The 20,616-nt window shown below is 42.1% G+C and overlaps 1 protein-coding gene across 2 annotated transcripts in view; it reads left to right on the top strand.

The window, feature by feature from the left end:
- PDZRN4 (PDZ domain containing ring finger 4) overlaps positions 1-16,118 on the top strand; it is a 342,630-nt gene extending 326,512 nt beyond the window's left edge. Inside the window, exons 8-10 of one of the 2 annotated variants that reach the window (XM_036252177.1) lie at positions 6,159-6,260; positions 10,412-10,528; positions 14,075-15,823. In XM_036252177.1, coding sequence (XP_036108070.1) covers positions 6,159-6,260; positions 10,412-10,528; positions 14,075-15,601 — 1,746 coding nt within the window. In that variant the 3' untranslated portion in view covers positions 15,602-15,823. Of the gene's footprint in view, positions 1-6,158; positions 6,261-10,411; positions 10,529-14,074 lie in introns of both variants that reach the window. The other variant, XM_036252178.1, reaches the window with a different exon arrangement.
- The last annotated feature ends 4,498 nt before the right edge of the window (positions 16,119-20,616 follow it).

A 20,616-nucleotide genomic window follows, 5' to 3' on the forward strand; every position in this document is an offset into this window, starting at 1 on the left:
TGATGGGGAGATTATGTGATACCCTATAATGAAGAATTAATGACTCTTTTCCCAGGGAGATGAGAATGGGAGAAAGGGAGGATTTACTTCTTATCCTTCAAGTTTCCTGCCTGGCTTTTGTTTAAATGAATCTCTTTAGTGCAATTGTGATTTTAATTTTCTGTTCCTGAGGACCTAAGTAGGGTACTTCTATGATCCTGCCCTCATTGTGTAGCTAAATTTTTCCAGATGAAATATACCATGGACCAGTTAGATGACCTCACCCAGTGACACGACACATGGAGACACTCACGTGAGATTGATACAGGGTAGGGAGCATGCGGAAGCAAAGCACGAGCTGACTTTATGAGAACGTATTCGAGCTATCACATATGTGTTTTTTCTCCGCAAGTGCTCGACAGTTCTATCTGCCCTGCCGTTGCCACAGATTTGTAATATTAGATGTGTCCTCAGAAATTCACATGGGGAAGTCCTCTCACCAAATCAAAGCACCAGATAAAGACAAGGCATTTCTGAGCCAGAGAGGGAGGATCAAATGCCACCTATGATAAGATTTCCAAAGGAGACAGTGCTACATTTTCTCGTCGAGATAATAAGCACTTAATATTCTGTGTCAGCCGCCTCATTTCATGTTGGCCAAAATAGTCAGGTGTATTTCTAAGGACTACTCACTGACAAAAAATGGCAAAAACTCAAACCGTGCAACATGAGACTCCTAAGGAGCTCTCTCTCTTTCTTCTCCCTCCACACAAGGTGCTCCTCCGCATTTCTTCCTACTCTTCTTATTCTCTTCCATTTGGATAACTGTTTTCTCCTATTTCTGTTTTCCCCATCTCTACATTTCTGTGTTTCATTCACCGTCTTCCTCTCCGCCCCAAAATATAAACACATTTGAAATGAATCATTTCTCTTTTGCCTAAGACTCTTGTGTTTCCCAATGAGAAATTCCATAGGGAGCTGGAGGGCCACAATTTTAGTTGCCCAGCTGCTTCTGAAATACTAAAATGGGAAAACTACAAGTTGGTACAGTCAAGCAAAAAAGCTGTATTAAACCAGTTCTAGGATTTTAGCATTTTTCACATACACACACCCACGTGCACGCGCGCACACACGCGCATACTTATGTGCGGATACCCACAGGAGATTGGGCCTCGGGTGGGATTTTGACTGATTTATATTTGTAATTGCCACAAATGTCTTCTCAGCCAAGACAGTATCCACTCTGAAACTAATATTTGCATGTGGCCATCCACAGAAAATGAGACAGATACATATCTAGCAAAGTTTTTCCTCATTCCTAACAGAAGTTACACGCTGCCTTCTGGTTCCCTCTCCCTCTCTTTTTATTTTTATTTTTTATTTATTTATTTTTTTAATCCTCACCGAGGACATTTTTCCATTCTTTGTTCAGGTAGAGTGGGAGGGAGAGAGAGGAACAGAGAGAGAGAGAAACATCGACATGAAAGGGACACATCGAGTGGCTGCCACCCGCACGACCAACCAGGGCCGGGGACAAACTGCAACCGAGGTACGCGCCCTTAGCGGGAACCGAACCCAGGTCTCTCTGGACCGCAGGCCGACGCTCTAACCGCTGAGCCAAACCGGCCAGGGCTCCCTCTCTTTTTAAAAAGGCAAGTCTTGCTCTGCCCAGTTTGGCTCAGCAACTGGAGCATTGGCCCATGGACAAAGGGTCATGGGTTCGATTCCCAGTCGAGGGCATGCACCTGGACTGCAGGGTTCAATCCTGGTCCCAGTCGGAGTCGTGTAGGAGGCAACCGATCAATGTGTCTCTCTCACATCAATATTTCTCTCTCTCTTTCTCCCTCCCTCCCTCCCGCCCACTCTATCTAAAAATCAATGGGAAAATATCCTTGGGTGAAGGTCAACAACAAAAATAAAAGTACAGTGATACCTCGGTTCTCGAACGCCTCGGTTTTCGACCAAATCGGTATTCGACCAGGAGATTCGAGAAACTTTTGTCTCGGAATCCGAACAAATATTTGGAACTCGAACTTCCGAGATGAGCCGAGTTGAGCCGAATGGCGTTCATTCGGCCCAGCGCGCCTTGCTCGCGTCATCAGTGTGAGTGCAGAGAGAGTCACGCTTTGTGGAGAGAGTCACGCTTTGTGGAGTCACGCTTTCCTATTGGTTTCATTGCTTCGGTTCTCGAACAATTCGGTTCTCGACCGTCCTCCTGGAACGAATTATGTTCGAGAACCGAGGTATCACTGTAAAAGGGAAGTCTTCCAGTGAATCGTGGAGGCGCGCTGCACACCTGTCTCCTCCCCCGAGCCTGGGTCTCGCACCTTCCCGCCTGCTGGCATCTGCCAGCACAGCCAGCCACTCCCCACAGGCTGCCCCGCTCAGGCCGCATCAGGAACAGGAGCACAGGAAGGCTGAACGCTCTAGCTGACCCCAGGCCGCATTCAGGAACAGGAGCTCAGGAAGGCTGAACGCTCTAGCTGACCCCAGGCCGCATTCAGGAACAGGAGCTCAGGAAGGCTGAACGCTCTAGCTGACCCCAGGCCGCATTCAGGAACAGGAGCTCAGGAAGGCTGAACGCTCTAGCTGACCCCAGGCCGCATTCAGGAACTGGAGCTCAGGAAGGCTGAACGCTCTAGCTGACCCCAGGCCGCATTCAGGAACAGGAGCTCAGGAAGGCTGAACGCTCTAGCTGACCCCAGGCCGCATTCAGGAACTGGAGCTCAGGAAGGCTGAACGCTCTAGCTGACCCCAGGCCGCATTCAGGAACAGGAGCTCAGGAAGGCTGAACCCTCTAGCTGACCCCAGGCCGCATCAGGAACAGGAGCTCAGGAAGGCTGAACGCTCTAGCTGACCCCAGGCCGCATTCAGGAACAGGAGCTCAGGAAGGCTGAACGCTCTAGCTGACCCCAGGCCGCATTCAGGAACAGGAGCTCAGGAAGGCTGAACGCTCTAGCTGACCCCAGGCCGCATTCAGGAACAGGAGCTCAGGAAGGCTGAACGCTCTAGCTGACTCCAGGCCGCATCAGGAACAGGAGCTCAGGAAGGCTGAACGCTCTAGCTGACCCCAGGCCGCATTCAGGAACAGGAGCTCAGGAAGGCTGAACGCTCTAGCTGACCCCAGGCCGCATTCAGGAACAGGAGCTCAGGAAGGCTGAACCCTCTAGCTGACCCCAGGCCGCATCAGGAACAGGAGCTCAGGAAGGCTGAACGCTCTAGCTGACTCCAGGCCGCATTCAGGAACAGGAGCACAGGAAGGCTGAACGCTCTAGCTGACCCCAGGCCGCATTCAGGAACAGGAGCTCAGGAAGGCTGAACGCTCTAGCTGACTCCAGGCCGCATTCAGGAACAGGAGCACACGAAGGCTGAACGCTCTAGCTGACCCCAGGCCGCATTCAGGAACAGGAGCTCAGGAAGGCTGAACGCTCTAGCTGACTCCAGGCCGCATTCAGGAACAGGAGCACACGAAGGCTGAACGCTCTAGCTGACTCCGATCCTCAGGTCCTTTCAGTCCTTGAGAAACATCTTTGCTGAAACTCACGGCTGCCGTGCTTGCCCCAGCATCAGTCTGGGTATCAAACCGAAGTCCTAAGGACAGTGGGACCTACCAACCAGTTGGCTGAAGTGGCCATGTTTTGAAAAAGAGCCAATAAATCATACTTTAATGCCAGAGTTCAGTGACAACTTCATTTCATTCCACGTGTGATTCTGAATGTAAAAGTGTTTCTAAAACATATGATCTGTCCGCCCCCAAAACAAGGACTGACTGGAGACGGGAGCTCTAGGTCACTGTGACTTCATGTAGGAAGGAGATGAATACCAGCCGTGAAAGACTTAAAATGAAACAAACATACTGCTTCTTGATAGCTCTCTAAGGGTTAAAAGTACATATGAGATACCTTTTAAAATAGAACCACGCTTACTGTTGTGGATTTAATTGTTACGCATGAATTTTAATGTATTTGCTTTATTTAAAAGAAAATTTTTATTTTGCTGAAGATTAAAATATAAATAATGACAGTAATAACAACAGTACCATCAACAATACAGTGTGCCAGGCACTTACCTAAACCCTTTATATATATTGATTTATTTCATCCTTATAACAACCCTCTTAAAAAGGCATTATTATCTGCACTTTAATTTGGGAACATAACAGGAACGTTTCACTGACATACATGAAGAGTATTTAGGTTACTGGCAAGTGAAAGTTAGATGAAGAACTTAGCAGTTTGCATATGCTCGAATGGAGACCAGGAGGAAAAAGTAGTGAGAATTTTATTTTAAACAGGAAAGATGAAGATAAACTGTGTGAGATTATCTAACTCAATCCCCTTAGGGTCCGATGCACCCATCGTGGAGGGGAGGTGATTAGATCCATGATTGACAGACAAGTAGATGCATTGCAGTTATACTACTAAGAATTACTATGAAACAGACATAAATCCTCAAAGCTCAAAGTAAAAATTTTCAAACTACTCCTAATTGTGGGTGGGAGCAGTGTAGTGGATTCCATCACCGCCAATGTATCTTTATTTGGAAAAAAAAAAAAAAAGACCTTGGATTCAGTATGAAAATACCTTTTGAAATATATATTTACAAAAAAAAAAAAAAAAACAGCATATGCTTCCCAGTCAATAGTCTCCATTTTGGAATCATAGCTTCTATTTTCTAACTTGATAAATCTTATTTGTGAATTGCAAAAAGGAAAGAAAGAAAGAAAATGCATTGAAACTTACAAAATCAGAATTTCCTGTCGACAAGGAAAAAACTAAGGGATATTCATTTGATCAGAGTAAGAAAATACAATATGTGGTTGTGTGATTTTTCTCCCCTTTCCTATTTGTGTCTGCTTTATTTGTGTTAAGTGTACATGATAAGAGTCTAGGAATATGGATCATTTACTGTGGCTCAAAGTTGAGATCTCCTGGGCTTGTTTTTGATAATTATGTCTGTCCTCATATATCAGCCAGAATCCCAGAGACCAACGAGAAAGCCTCAGTAGTTTGCTTCATGCTTTTCAGCAGAAATCCTTAGTGAAAGATGTTAGATTAATTATTGACACACTTGTCAGTGCAACCTCATTTTAATTTATTGACATAATTAATATTTATTTTAGATAGAATTACTCGACCTCTTCAATTGAAATCTATTTTCATATATTTTGATTATATGTTATGGATGAAAAATCTCATTGTCTTTATGGATTTGAACAATCAATAAAATAAAATAAATGTAAAATATCTAAAGGAAAAAAGTTGGGTTGACTAAGAGCTAAATACATTGAAATATGAAAATGTAGTTTAAAATACAAACTTTAGAAATCTTAATTGCTCTGTCTATAGAATTTAGAAAAAGAGGGAAAAGGATATATTTAAAATGCCACAGGAGTCTTCTTTTTAGTCAAAAGTTTACTCAAGCATGGTTTCTTTCACTCAGCAGCCTTACGAAAAGCTAATTTTACTCTGTGCTAATTTTTAAAAGCATATATTTTAAGGACACTGAAGAGATGAGCCTTAAGATATTGCATTAGTTTTATTGTTTCAGGATAAGGACATACCTTAGAAAGGAACGGGGTATTGATGAGGATGTTACTGATAAAGTATTCCTTCTTTTGATTCGTTAAGCACTGAGTGACATTCTGAAAGCGATTTGGGACAACTGAGTCAGACCCACACAGAGATAGGAGATGATTAAATGAAAATGCAATCAGCAGTGGCCTGGGAGTGTTGCCTGGTGAGAGATAATCCCGCAGCTCTCTAATTGGCTCCCAGCAAGCATGCAGGATGACGGATTTCAGCTGTGGTATTGCCACCCTGCTTCCCCCAGCACTATTATCTCAGAGTGACACTTCCATTACTCTGAGCGGAGAAAGATGAACGTCACCTGTCAGGGGCTGGTTAATTGTGTTGCTAGATGTATGTTGCCAGGGCGCAGGTTGGACATTTATGAACATAACTGCTTCCTCTGATGTCCGCCATCCTTCAGGGATCGATATGGCTCTTACAGTAAGCGCGTAATTGAGTGAAGGCACTTACCACTGAGGGGCTGAAGATGAGCCCATCGTGTGAGCTTCATTGTCCATACATTTACCATAAATGAGCTGATATTTGCCATTTATTGTGTGCAGCATTGTGGAAATGGAAACTAATGTGCCACTTCCATTTGTTTCCCAGATAAATGGGGAAGATGTCCAGAACCGAGAGGAAGCCGTGGCGTTGCTCTCTCGCGACGAGTGCAAGAGGATCGTGCTGCTGGTGGCAAGACCCGAGATGCAGGTGGGAGCAGAGATCAGGTCTCCACACTGAATTGTGTACCCTTATCTGCTATTCTATATCAAATTGGTACCACGGAAATCTATAAAACCAAGTGCACAAAATATAGTTGAGTCATCTTTTCTGACTTACCAACCTGATCAAAGTAATGATGTAAAAAGACTCCCTTATATTGCTCCACAGAATGGCAGCTAAACATCTTCATATAAAAAAAAGGAAAACACACAAAACTGAATCACTACTTTCCCCTTTCATTCACCAGTTACTTAAATGATTGATAACTGAAAAATGGTCAACTCTGCAATTTTTTAATTCTGTGTGGATCCTTTAGGTTTTCATCTAAAAATATTTCATTGGAATTTTAAGGTGTCTTGAAAGAATCTCTAATGAGGGAAACATTAGCATATTTAGCTATCAACTTAAATCTTTTTAGAATAACTGTATAAAATAAAGTACCTTACATAGCATGGTGTGGTTCCATGCGTAGTAAGTAAATTTTTTCCAACTTTAGTGTGACAAAAACATCTGTCCAGCCCCAAACAAACTGATGGCTTCTAAAGGAGGTGTGTGTGTGTGTGTGTGTGTGTGTGTATTTACAGAGGGAGATAGCACAAAAGTAAAGGAGAGGTAGTGGTGGAAGAAAAGTACTGTTAGTACTTCCTTTTATATCCTTTTTATACCCCACCACAAAGCAGAAAGGACATTACATTGTCACCGTTCTATCCATCTGTCAGTGGTTTGAGTGAAGTTGGTTATATCACCATTTGTCTCCGAGGTTATTGATCGGATATTTTTCAGACTCAGTAACTACATACTATCTATAAATTACATTGAGTAAGTATATTTCAGTGTCAGACCGAATCCTGACTTGAATATAGTGGTTATAAAAGATCACCCTTTCCGCATATATTTCCTTTATGCCCTTGACCGTTCTAAATGGTTCCCATAAAGCCTTCCATAGCCCAGGGCAGAGTAGAAGTTACACACCTGAGGTCTTAGGAGTGGGAAAGGGAAGCCTACACCGCTGTCTGGACTGCCTATTTGAGAGTGAATTTTTAAAATACATATGAAATTGCACTAAGTACCTGGAAATGTCATGAACCAGTTAATCTTACTGATGCCATTTTCTTAAAAAAGACAGAATAATGATGCTAAATACAGATTAGTGAAATCCATGGTAAATTAAAGAGAACTCCGTAGCCATCCCTGTTCTAGAAAAGATATTTTGATGTTAATGTGGTTTTCCTGCCCTTTCCAGGTAACTGCTGGAAAACCTCATTAATTTAGAATTAAAGCATTTCCTTCCCACATAGTTATAATGGGCTGTGAAAGAATAGAAATTAATGACATAAGACCAGATCTTGTTCATCTTAGATGGAATACATATGCTAGAGAGAACCAGTGGCATTTTCAAATATCGGGCTACACTCCTGACCCAATAGAATCATTGTTGGAGGTTGAGTTTTCAAACAAGGCTTCCTTTCCACAGTTGATAAAAGATGGTCATCTGAGTCTGTAGGATGCTGTTCTCTCTGTCAAAATCAGCACCTACATTAGTCCCACGATCCTGGCCCCTTACCCTTCACCACACTGGAATGGAGCTAATGACCTTTAGAAAGTTAGATTCTAGGAAAAGAAAGAAAAAAAATGCATTTTAATTCCACACTTTAAAAATGTAATTTAAACAGTACATAAAGTGGCATTAAAAAAAAAAAAACTTAACTATATTTTTTATCAATTTTAATGTATCTCATTATTACATTTTTTGCATGTGTATTTGATTCAGGGAGAATGTGGAAGTTTTTTGAGTGCTTTTTCTAGCCATTTTTTTTTTAATGTTTCAAAGAATCTCTACTTTCTTGGAAATGATCTACAGACTTGCTGGGGGCAATATTGTGCAACTGTGCAATATTTTTAAATAACTCATTTCTTTCATTCCCTGTCAACTTTCGTTTTCTGCCCATTTTCTTCCTCAGACCATTAACCACATTGCTATTCTCTCCTCTTCCCCTTGGGACATGAAGGCAGAGAGGGTTCTCATAGGAACTTGTAGCCTCTACTTTTGAGAGAGTGCGGATTGTTTTTCTCTGCAATGCCAGTGTGTGACGGTGCAGACAGATCCCCCGCACCATAGTGAGAGGGCTCCCTCAGCTGCAGCTAGGCTCAAGGGGAAGTCGTCTCTGCCACAGTACTAGAGCAGACTACCTCGAATGCGCATGTAGGAGGGAAGGGATGGGAAAGGAAGTGAGCAGGAAGACGGTCTCCTTATTGTGCTGGTGTACCTCCAGCGCAGAGGAAAGCCAATCAAATAGACATACACAGGCTCAGAAGGCAATTCAAGACTGCGGGGTCAGTTAACAAGGAGAGTTATAAGGAACCAATAACGTCGACCCTGTGGTCTCCTTATCTTTCCCACCCCTTCATTTAAACCTCAGAAGACTTGGTCTCTCATTCATTGTGTTAGTGTCAGCAAATATTTTGCTTTAACCTGATTTAAGAAGAATCCCTCGGTGTGCCTATCAAAGGTGAACATGTCTAGCTTCAAGTAATTTCTTTTGGGATCTGGCATTTGCAGCTTCATGAAATTTAAAAGGGATTAAAGGATGTAAAACTTGGACAATTATAAATTGGACTACATTTTTAGTCCACTTAATTTACATAGTTCATCTGCGTATCAAAGTTGCTGGGGTGGAACTTGATCAAGTTCTTAAGGCTGCATTAAGATAAATGAGGATGATCCAGCCGATGTGGCTCAGTGGTTGAGCATGGACCCATGCACCAAGACGTCACTGGTTCAATTCCCTGTTAGGACAAATGCCAGGGTTGTGGGCCAAATTCCCAGTGGGGGGCATGTAGGAGGCAGCCAGTTGATGTTCTCTCTCATCGATGTTTCTATCTCTCTCTCCCTCTCCCTTCCTCTATCTCTAAAATCAATAAAGGAAAAATATTTTTTTTTAAAAGATAAATGAGGATGAATAAGTATGTCCAGGCTTTTGGCCCCTGTAAAATTTGAGGTAGTTTTCAAGAAACCTGTGATTGCCTTCCTGTTAATAACTGTGATACATACACCAGAATGTCTCTCCTGGTGCAGTTTCATGTCCTTCTGTTAGATTTGTTTCATTTTTAAGTTTTAGATTCGCGTATCTTTACAAGGTTATTTTGCCCATTTGTTTGATGGTGAAAACACCTCAACCTCCTGTCAATTTTGGCTCACTAGCAAGCTGCTGTTTCTCTGAATCACAGAGGGAAGCAGAGGTCTGACAATCGTTCAGCTAATTTAATCAGCACAGACAGCTAATTTATGTAATCCAGCTCCAAAATCCACTTTGAGAAAAATTATCTGTACTGGCTGTCAACCCTCATCATATTAGCAAGGTCACCACAGTTTTGCACTTCATTTTACACTGAGGAGCCAAAGGGATCCTCTCAGTGTAATTGGTGTGACACTCCGACGGGAATCCCGCATCCCACACCCACGAACAGAGCCCTGCGCGCTCCGCAGACTCACCACCTGAAACACAGCGCTTGCAACTGGGCCTGGCGATGAATCAAAACAAACATGCCGTGGCATCACTTTTTTGGTTTTGATGTTATTGTTGAGAAGAATAACTTAGTTTGTTTTTTTTTCAGATAGAGTAAATGATGTCTGTATTTGTGGCAAGCTGCCATTTATTAACTTGGAAGCCATTCACCTAAAAAGCAGGAGGAGAGTAGAGTCCATGTATGGGGAGGGCACTTGTTGGTCACATTAGGGGTTGTTGTTATGGAAAAAAGCCCACTCGTCCCATGGCCCTATTAGCACCACTGCAGTTTTTAAACTCAGGAACTGGGGGAGGTAATGAACATGGCAGCTGGGCACTGGACAGTGTGCTTTTCAGACGTTGTGAAAGATGGTAATGTTCCATGCTGGGAGATCTACTGGGTTAGGAGGGAAAACCTGCAGCTCTGTTTCAGGAAAGGATAAAAGGCATAAGAGTCCAATTTTTTTTTTTAACACCTTTTCTTCCTTCTGAGAGGTGAACTATCAGAGGCTGGTATTCTAAAGAGAATCTTTATGATAAAAGGAACCGGTCAGGCATGGCCATTTAAGTTCCCCCCATTTTAGCATGAGTTCTCACTAACCTAATAGAATGCACTAATGTATTCTTTTGCAGCTGGATGAAGGCTGGCTAGAAGATGAAAGGAATGAATTCTTAGAGGAGTTAAACTTGGAGATGCTGGAAGGACAGCATAATGAAGCAACGCAGCACACCGCCAGTGAGGTGGAGCAGGTAGGGCCGCAGTCTGAACCGCATCGCTGGAAATGTTGCCAGTTCTCTTTTGTAATGTATAACCATGAATGGAGTAAAAAAAGAAACAAAATCAAAGAGTTTGATCAAACATTTCACTAATGGTACATTTTGAGAGCAAATGATAATCTCAAATGAAGCAGAGGGAATAAATGCAGTTTTAGTCTATGAAGAATATTTCTAGTTAGGGAAGCTTAGGGACCACTGTCGACAGAGTACAGAAGTATTCAAATGCTGACCCAGATACTGTTCAACCTAATTTAGAAATTTAATAGTAAAAAATGCATGTTGCCTCTTAGTATGCCGGTTGGAGACAAACTATAACTCCTCGGGTAACCCCTCCCCCTAAACAGTCATTTTATACTTGGAAATTAATGTATGTATTTGAATATTTAGGCATCTAAGGGAAGATGATGACATGATGGAAGCCATCCATCTTATTTGTGGTTTTGGTATCATGGTTACACCTTTATGCTAAAAATAGGAGCAGTTCTACTTGAAATTATTGATATCATTTTGCCTTAGGGTCACATATTTATTCAACAAAAAATTCCGAGTTCCTAATGTGTTCCCAACACTACACTTGATCCTGAAAGTACAAAGACAAATGAGTTAAGTTCCTGCCCTTAATTAATTCATAACTAGTAAAAGATCACATCATGGTTTGTGGCAAACCAAGTCTTTTCATTTGTGTTGTTTTCCTACTCGACATAAACAAGATCAATGTATCATAGATTTTGTTTATGTCAGATTTATGACATTCATCTGCCTGATATAATTTTATTAACACTTCTGATGTCAGTTTACTGATTTGTTTAATTATCATCCTATTCTCAACATTAATTCTTAACACATCCTGAAAGATAGTTTAAAAAATATCCTGACAATTAGGCTTAGGAACATGAAACACAAACATTCTATCACTCTGCCAAGCTGAATGGTAAAATATATTGACACGCTAACATCCCATCACAGAGATGTATTTGTGTGTAGGTGCACATGTCTATATATTAACTCAATCGTGAGATTGCAAACCACAGTGTCCATACAGCCATATATATATATGGCCATAGAGAATATATGCTATATACTCTGTACTGATCATGGATGCTCGTTGGCCATGGCTTTTCAGTAGAGGGCAGATTGAAATTGTTATATATGACTTCAACACTGGCCACAAATAAAGATATTTCCAGGTGGCAGCTGCTGGTTACAAGCAAGAAAGACCTTGCTCCAGGACTTTTCTCTCTTAGAAAATGTGGCCTGATGCAAAATTGACAGGAGATGTTGGAATAAAGAAAGAAGGGAGAGACCCTGTCCAGGTGAAGTGACACGGTGTCAAATGCTGCCTACTCATCAGACATAATACAAATGCTGGGTCTTTTGAGGTAACGCTAGATCTCCCCGAGGTTAGATTTTTATTGTGTGGGAATTTTTCTTCACCATGAGACTGAAATATGATGAGAAGTGCAGAAACCCTTAAGAGTCCTTTGCCCTTATAAACAATAATACTACATTAGGAATGTCTTTGTAGAAACATTGCCTGTCACTATAATCATTCTGTAGGGAAATGATAAATGATGGAGTAGCAGTCCCTTAGAAACTAGGAATTCTAGGTCTGAGAATAAAAAACTCTTTATTTTCATGTTTGTTCATGAACCAGTGACAAAGAAAGAGAACTTCAATTAAAAATGCATATCCATATTTAAAAACTAGAATACATAACCATGTGAAGGTTTTACTTTGCGGACACTCCTTGGTCCTGTGGCAACTCTTGACACATTGTGTGACATCTCCTATCACATAGTTTGTCTGTATCACTCACACTGCATGTCAAATAAAAAATACTAGCCTTCTTGTGTTTGATCAGCTTATTAATAATTATAGAGAAATATAATGTAGATAATGTGCTATAGAGACTCAAATGTGCAATATCAGTAATGCCCTCTGCCTTCAGGGCACAGTAGGCAGATGTCACCACATTGAATATTATTAGAAGCTGATAGGGAGGGACGTAGGAATTTAACAAGCTTTCCATTGTTAGTTACAACTTCTAATTTATAACATTATTTTTTGTCAATAGGACATTTAAAATCAATCTCAGTACGTTTTTACCAAATGAGGAAAAGTATGTTAGGGGAAGACTGAGAATTCTAGAGGAGCATGATACATGGCCATGTTTTCCTCTGTCCATTTGTTGCATTTCGTTCTGTCATTACTTACATGGAAGAAAAGAATTATCTGGAGAGATCCTTTCAGGCCTGTTCTAGAATACCTTTTATCACCCATTCTGTCCTTCTTTAACACTAACAGGCTTAACTATATGATTACACCTGTTAGAGAAGAAAACTTAGACATAAGGAAAATGTATCTAGAAACTGCCAGGTAGTCTACTATATGAGAAGTGGTGAAAGAAAAGGTAACTTTACCCTATTTACAAAGAAAGAACTAGATATAAGGAGATGTAGTGACAATTAATCATCCTGTGCAAAAGCCAAAATTTCCAGGGAGTGAAGTTTATATAGATATGTCAAAATATATCTTTGATATTATGCCTATGTCTGGCAATCAGTGTGGCTCAGACTTTCATGGAAACTGTTATTTTCCTCTCAGTAAAATAAAACTTTTGAGGAAAATCACTGGTTAAGAGTAGCAGAATCTTTTTAAGTACCCCTGAATGAGTCCGAAGGCATTATTTTTGGTTCTGAGCCACAGGAGTTGGAGATGCACTGAGGGCAAAGCCCAAGGCATAGGAATGTGGCGCCCTGGACACACAGGAAATTCTGACCCAGGGAGATGGCCCAGCCCTCCAGGTCTCTCTGTCACTAATAAGTTAAATCCATCTGAAATTAAGATTCCTCATCTATAGATAGAAGGTCCCAGGCTCCATTAACAACCTATTCCTGAAATTTTGTGATGTTTGACTAATCATTACCAATGTGTTACTAGTTCAGTAAAATTTCCTCTGAACTTAAAGTTCAGAAAATAAATAATAACAAGTGATGGGATGTCTGAACTCCAGGCCTCCATATTGCTAAAAACCATAGACATCTGTCTTACTCATTCTCTTGTATATTATCACTTCAGAAACTCATGAAGTCCCCTCATTCACATACCTTCACACTAGGATTTCCCAAATAAGAGAAGGCCTTAAGACAAGAATCACTTATTTCACTGTATCCTATTAGGGCCGGGGACAAACTGCAACCGAGGTACATGCCCTTAGCGGGAACCGAACCCGGGTCTCTCCGGACCGCAGGCTGACGCTCTAACCGCTGAGCCAAACTGGCCAGGGCTGTATCCTATTTTATTTATCCCCAAGTGAGTGCGTAGTCGCATTCAGCTTTTGCTTTCTTTCATTCACTGCATAAAAAGCTGCCTTGAGCTAATTGCCTTTATTTCTAAAATTGCTGTGGATACTAAAAGTACAGCAGCTTTCTAGGAACTGCACTTTTGCCAAAAAGCATTGTTTTCACAAGTGTTTCAACCATTGGTGTTTTCTTTGTCCCCTCAACATTATTTTCTTAGCCAAAAAAACAGGAAGAAGAAGAAGGCACAACGGACACGGCCACGTCCTCATCCAACAACCACGAGAAGGACAGTGGAGTGGGGCGCACGGATGAGAGCATGCGGAACGATGAGAGCTCCGAGCAGGAGAATGCAGCTGAGGATCCCAACAGCACATCTTTGAAGAGCAAGAGGGAGCTGGGGCAGAGCCAGGACACCCTGGGGAGCGTTGAACTCCAGTGTAACGAAAGCTTTGTGTCAGGTGAATACATTGACTCAGACTGCCCGGGCAACCAAGATGAGGAGTGTGAACGATTTCGGCAGCTCTTGGAGCTCAAATGCAAGATTCGAAACCATGGAGAGTATGACTTGTATTACTCGAGCAGCACAATAGAATGCAACCAAGGAGAGCAAGAGGGAGTGGAGCATGAGCTACAGTTGCTGAATGAAGAACTAAGAAATATTGAACTTGAGTGCCAGAATATCATGCAAGCTCATAGGCTCCAGAAGGTAACAGACCAGTATGGAGACATCTGGGCATTGCATGATGGAGGATTCCGAAATTATAACACCAGCATCGATATGCAAAGAGGAAAACTAGATGACATCATCGAACACCCAGAAAAGTCAGACAAGGACAGTTCTAGCGCCTACAACACCGCTGAAAGCTGCAGAAGCACCCCACTCACTGTGGACCGTTCCCCTGACAGTTCCCTTCCAAGAATGATCAACCTCACCAATAAGAAAAACCTGAGAAGCACAATTGCAGCCAATCAGTCCTCTTCTGGACACAGCAGTAAAGAGTCGACCTCCACCAAAGCCAAAACCACCGAACAAGGTTGTGGCATTGAAGGCAAGGAGAAGATTTCAGAAAGCAACAAGCTTTCTGACCAAGAGAAGACAGGCAGCGAACACATTCCTTACCTCTCTCCTTACCATAGCTCCTCATACAGATATGCAAACATACCAGCACACGCCCGGCATTATCAAAGCTACATGCAGTTAATTCAACAGAAATCTGCCGTCGAATATGCTCAGAGTCAGCTGAGCCTGGTGAGCATGTGCAAGGAGTCCCAGAAGTGTTCGGAGCCCAAGATGGAATGGAAGGTGAAAATTCGGAGCGATGGGACCCGGTACATTACAAAGAGACCAGTGCGAGACCGAATTCTGAAGGAACGTGCCTTAAAGATCAAGGAGGAGCGGAGCGGCATGACGACAGATGACGACACTATGAGCGAGATGAAAATGGGGCGCTACTGGAGCAAAGAAGAGAGGAAGCAGCACCTGGTCCGGGCCAAAGAGCAGCGCCGGCGCCGAGAGTTCATGATGCGGAGCAGGTTAGAGTGTCTCAAGGAGAGTCCTCAGAGTGGCAGTGAGGGCAAGAAGGAGATCAACATCATTGAACTGAGTCACAAAAAGATGATGAAGAAAAGAAACAAGAAAATTTTGGACAACTGGATGACAATCCAAGAACTGATGACCCACGGAGCCAAGTCTCCCGATGGCACACGAGTTCATAATGCCTTTTTGTCAGTCACCACTGTATGACCGAATGAATGGGATGCAACTGATTTTAAGAGGGTGCTACCAGTTTGGGTAGAGTATGATTGCCTCGTTCAATGTGGCGTTTTTATATATATTTTCTGACTCTTTATAGTTTAAATTTTTTGTAAGCAAAAATACCTGGTAATTTTTCATTTGTTTTTCATATACTGGTACCTTCTTTTTGGCTGAGGACTTTCTTTAACTTGTGATATATTCATATTATTCATTTATATATAAAAACAAAAGGAAAGAAAACAAAAAAAAAAGAAACTTGAACAAAAATTCTGAGGAGCCAATTAATTTCCTATTTTAATGTATCTATTGTAAGTTAAGATCTGGATTTATTTCTCTAATTTACTTATTTTCTACTTTAATAAGAACTCGATGCCAAAACATTTCTATACTTGCTTCTTGGCATAATACGTATTAAATCAAACCTGTTAATAAATCATGTACCACATCTTGTCTTATACATAGAAACCACCTCTGTTTAACATCCCGTTGTACATTTAACACATAAATGGCCGTTGTCTTTGTCTCAGTAAAGTGTTGGTGGACAATCTTTCTGTGATATGTAGTGACATTGGTCATGTAGCTAGAACTGTGGTTATTGTGACAATGAAAGAGAAATAAATTATTGATTATCCTTAAGAAAAGTAATCAAGGAGTGTTTTATTTTCATTGTCCACTGTGGTTACCAGATATAAATTAGTTATATATGTAACTATTTAGAAGACTCCTAATTGTGGGTTATAAAATATGTACATTTTCTATCACTTTTTTTTTTTCAATAAAATGTTCTTGAAATACTTCCCATAGACCATGGTGTCACATATTCTTACCAGGCTTAAATTAGGTAACCTATGTAGAGCATCTTACAGATGCTAACTAAAATTTAATAAACATGAATTCCTGCTTCCCTGGCCTGTCATCCATGTAAGGAAAAGCCAAGAAAAATTTAGGGAAAGACGTGGAGAAGAGGACCAGTGAAGTACGTATCTGAGATGGTTTATAATGACACTGTATTAGTCAGCTCAAGCTAGCATAACACACAATCATAGACTGTATGGCCTAAACAACAGGAATCTCCTTCTCATAACTCATGAGGCTGGAAGGTCCAGCATCAAGACGCTGGTTAATTCAGTTCCATGGAAGGCTCTCTTCCTGTCTTACACATGGCCACCTTCTCACTGTGTCCTCACGTGGCAGAGAGAGGAAACTCTCTTGAAAGGGCACTGATGCCGTCACGAGGGCCCCACCCTTGTGACTTCATCTAAAATTAATTACCACCCAAAGGCCCCGTCTCCAACAGCTATCACATAGGGGGTTAGAGCTGCAAAATATGAATTTGGAGGGGACACAATTTAGTCTATAACTCTACGTGCTTTTATTTATTCAATCATTTGGGAATAAATTTTGGGGAACGATCTTTTTAATCATTTTCCGTATAGTCAACTATAAATGCCTTTATGTTAGTTTATTAAGAAGTGAGATTTTTAGATTATTAGGTAGGTTTTTTAAATATAGTTTTTCATCATATAAACATATAAACCATATCTTGTCAATCACAATGCCTCCTGAGTGAAAGCCAGGTCGACCCTGTGCATGTAAACATGAGTTCCGTCAAATTTTTATTAAACCCAAGAGATAGTTTGAACATAATGGAGATACAATGTCTGAATATTTTTTAAGCTAATTTCCTCTTTAAAAAACTACAGTGGCTTCTTATTAGATCTAGAATCAGATTCTGATGCCTCAGCCTTGTATTCAAGGCCCTCTGCTAACTCGCCCACCTTTCCTATAGCGTCTCTGCTGTAGATCTGCTGAGTTCTTCCCGGCTGCAAACAGCCTGCCAATTTCTGCTGAAGTTACCTTTTACTATTCTGCAGCCTGGGGTTTCTGTGCCGAATCTTACACGTCCTTTAGAGCATAAATAATCATGTATACATTTTCTCCTTAGAGCCTGTTTTGATGACCAGATTTTCTGAGCATTTTGGCATACACTTGGATACAACTGCACTACTGGAAATGTTCTTCTTTTGTGATTCGAATTACATACATAGAACTTACTGTCTCCCTGCGTAGATTTTAAGTTCATGAACTTTGGCCCTTGTGTCTTCCTCTGTCTTTGTAAACCTCTGGTCAAATGGCATTTGAGCAATAATGAATGCTAGCTGGGTTAAATTATTTTATTAATTTAATGTATCTCTTCCTCCACATATTAGTCCCTTTCTTACTATTTTACTTACTCTTCTACTCAAGTTACTACCTTTTAAATGGTTATTACATAGGTGGAAAGAAATGAATTTTATTTACATATAATGAAAAGCTGGACTCAAAAATTTTAAGATAATGATAGTGATAGCAACCTAAGGTAACAGGAAATGTCATCACTTCTAACTTTAGCTTCTGTTAATCCAATCAATAAGGTTGCTTGGAGTGTACCAAGAATTAACTTTTAATCAAAAGATTGTAAGGAAGAATGCCTGTCTATCTTAAGAGCTCATTTCTTTCCTGACCTGGTGCCTATGGTTATTGTTATCATCTTAACAAACTGAGTTTAAATATTTGTTGAATTTGTATTACTCCTATAGATAAATGTGATTTGGAGCAAACATGTAAATTTTTCCCGAGGAAACATGTACACATTTCACAGAATGCTGTTTCCAAAGCTACCAGTTTAATTTTATTTTTATTAAAGCCACGTGTGCTTGCCAATTTTTTAAAAATGTGATGTTGGTGTTTTTCATGTCTGTGTTTATGTAGTTCTACCAGCTGAGAAATGTTGTTTTCAAAAATCAGTGAAAATCTGAAAAGTGTTATGCTTTATCTTTCTACATAACATATCTTTGTGCTGAACATGTTTTTTTAGTAAATGAATAATAAATCTGTTGCTCAGCAAAGAAAAACGATTGGTGATATGTGGGATACTTTATTTCCGTTCTGAAGAAATATGTGGATGTAAAGAGGAAAAGTCTTCTACTAGAGCTTGCCTTTGAAATTCCGTATCTTTTCATGTGTTTTACAGTCAGGATGGGACAGAAGTTGGGGTTGGGATCCGTGTGTGGATGACCCGAGGGGGGTGACAATAATGGGCGTTCGGTGCCGTGTCTTCCCTGCATGCCTTGAAGAGGCCGCTCGTGCTGGCGTGTGCCGAGGGCACCCTCTGCGCAGCCTTTGCACAGCGAGCTCACTGCAGCAGGCCCTGGGGAGCCTGACCCTTCCCCAGCACAGCGAGCTCACTGCAGCAGGCCCTGGGGAGCCTGACCCTTCCCCAGCACAGCGAGCTCACTGCAGCAGGCCCTGGGGAGCCTGACCCTTCCCCAGCACAGCGAGCTCACTGCAGCAGGCCCTGGGGAGCCTGACCCTTCCCCAGCACAGCGAGCTCACTGCAGCAGGCCCTGGGGAGCCTGACCCTTCCCCAGCACAGCGAGCTCACTGCAGCAGGCCCTGGGGAGCCTGACCCTTCCCCAGCACAGCGAGCTCACTGCAGCAGGCCCTGGGGAGCCTGACCCTTCCCCAGCACAGCGAGCTCACTGCAGCAGGCCCTGGGGAGCCTGACCCTTCCCCAGCACAGCGAGCTCACTGCAGCAGGCCCTGGGGAGCCTGACCCTTCCCCAGCACAGCGAGCTCACTGCAGCAGGCCCTGGGGAGCCTGACCCTTCCCCAGGAGCACAGGCTTCCGCCCTCCCACAGCCGCTTCAGACCCCTTGTTCTGTGAGGGCGCCCTGCTCACCTGCTCCTTCGGGCTTAGCACGAGTCTTCTCGAAATTCTCTTGTGTCTGGTCAGGCACAAAGCAGTGTTCATTTTTTTTCAAATGGGTCAGATTATCTGTATTAAAGATAAAGGCCTTTTGGCTGGGAGGTCACCGCCTCAGGCCTAATTGCTTCGCCAGCCTGCACCGCGTCCAGTGCACCCTGGCCACCCCCCTGCCTGCGGCAGCACCGGCTGGCGGTTCCGCGGGTGATAAGGCACCTTGGAGGGTCTTTTCCTGGGACGTGGGATCAAATCTGAGTGCCTGAGATGATGTCCAAGGACTTGGCCCGCTCTCGGTTCCATCTCTTCACCTTTCTCTCCAGATGAGACCTCCCACTCGGCCCTCGAGAACACTGCTTTGGGTGGATGAGCACTTGGACGCTCCTTCAAACTAAGTCTCTTTATTTTTAATTAAATTTTATTTTTATTAATACCCTTTACTATTAACTTCCATTATTTTTCTATTTCTATCAAAAATATGAATGTAATTGATATAATAAGAAAATAATTATTAATCTTTAATTAATGAAGTTGAACACGCAACAGGCTCGCTGACTAATTTACTTCTTTAAAACAGAAACACAGGGAAAACATGTTTTCCTGGCCAGTTATTTTCCACTTATTTGAAGGTTTTGTTCTCCCTTCAGTGTTCCAGCTTTATTTTCCAAAATGTAAATGTATGTCTTTGGAGGTATATTAAAGGACCGAAGCCCTGGCCGGTTTGGCTCAGTGGTTGGAGCGTCGGCCCGCAGACCAGAGAGACCCGGGTTCAGTTCCCGCTAAGGGCATGTACCTCGGTTGCATTTTGTCCCCGGCCCTGGTTGGGGTCATGTGGGTGGCAGCCAGTCGATGTGTCTCTCTCACATAGATGTTTCTCTTTCTCTCTTCCTCCTTCTCTCCCTCCCACTCTATCTGAAGATGAATGTAAAAATGTCCTTGGGTGAGGATAAAATAATAAATAAAAAGGACTTAAAATTTAGGTAAAACAAACCATTTGCCCTGCAAACATACATGATATGGTTTTAGACTGTCAGTGAATGGTGACTGCAGGAAGCCACTGAAAAGTGATTGACCAAGACAGTCATCTATGCAGGAGCGCTTTGAAATGTTTTTGTTCTTTTTTTTTTTTGCTGTTTTCGCGCAAATGTCCTGTTTGGCCAGAGCAAGGCCAGGTTACACTGGAGCGTTTTGTAAGAAGTCTCCTTGTGGAATGGGGTAAATGGGCCGCCCAGAGAAGACTATTTGAGAGATGTTTCTGAGC

Source organism: Molossus molossus, unplaced genomic scaffold (assembly GCF_014108415.1).
Source record: "Molossus molossus isolate mMolMol1 unplaced genomic scaffold, mMolMol1.p scaffold_m16_p_10, whole genome shotgun sequence".
Classification (NCBI taxonomy): domain Eukaryota; kingdom Metazoa; phylum Chordata; class Mammalia; order Chiroptera; family Molossidae; genus Molossus; species Molossus molossus.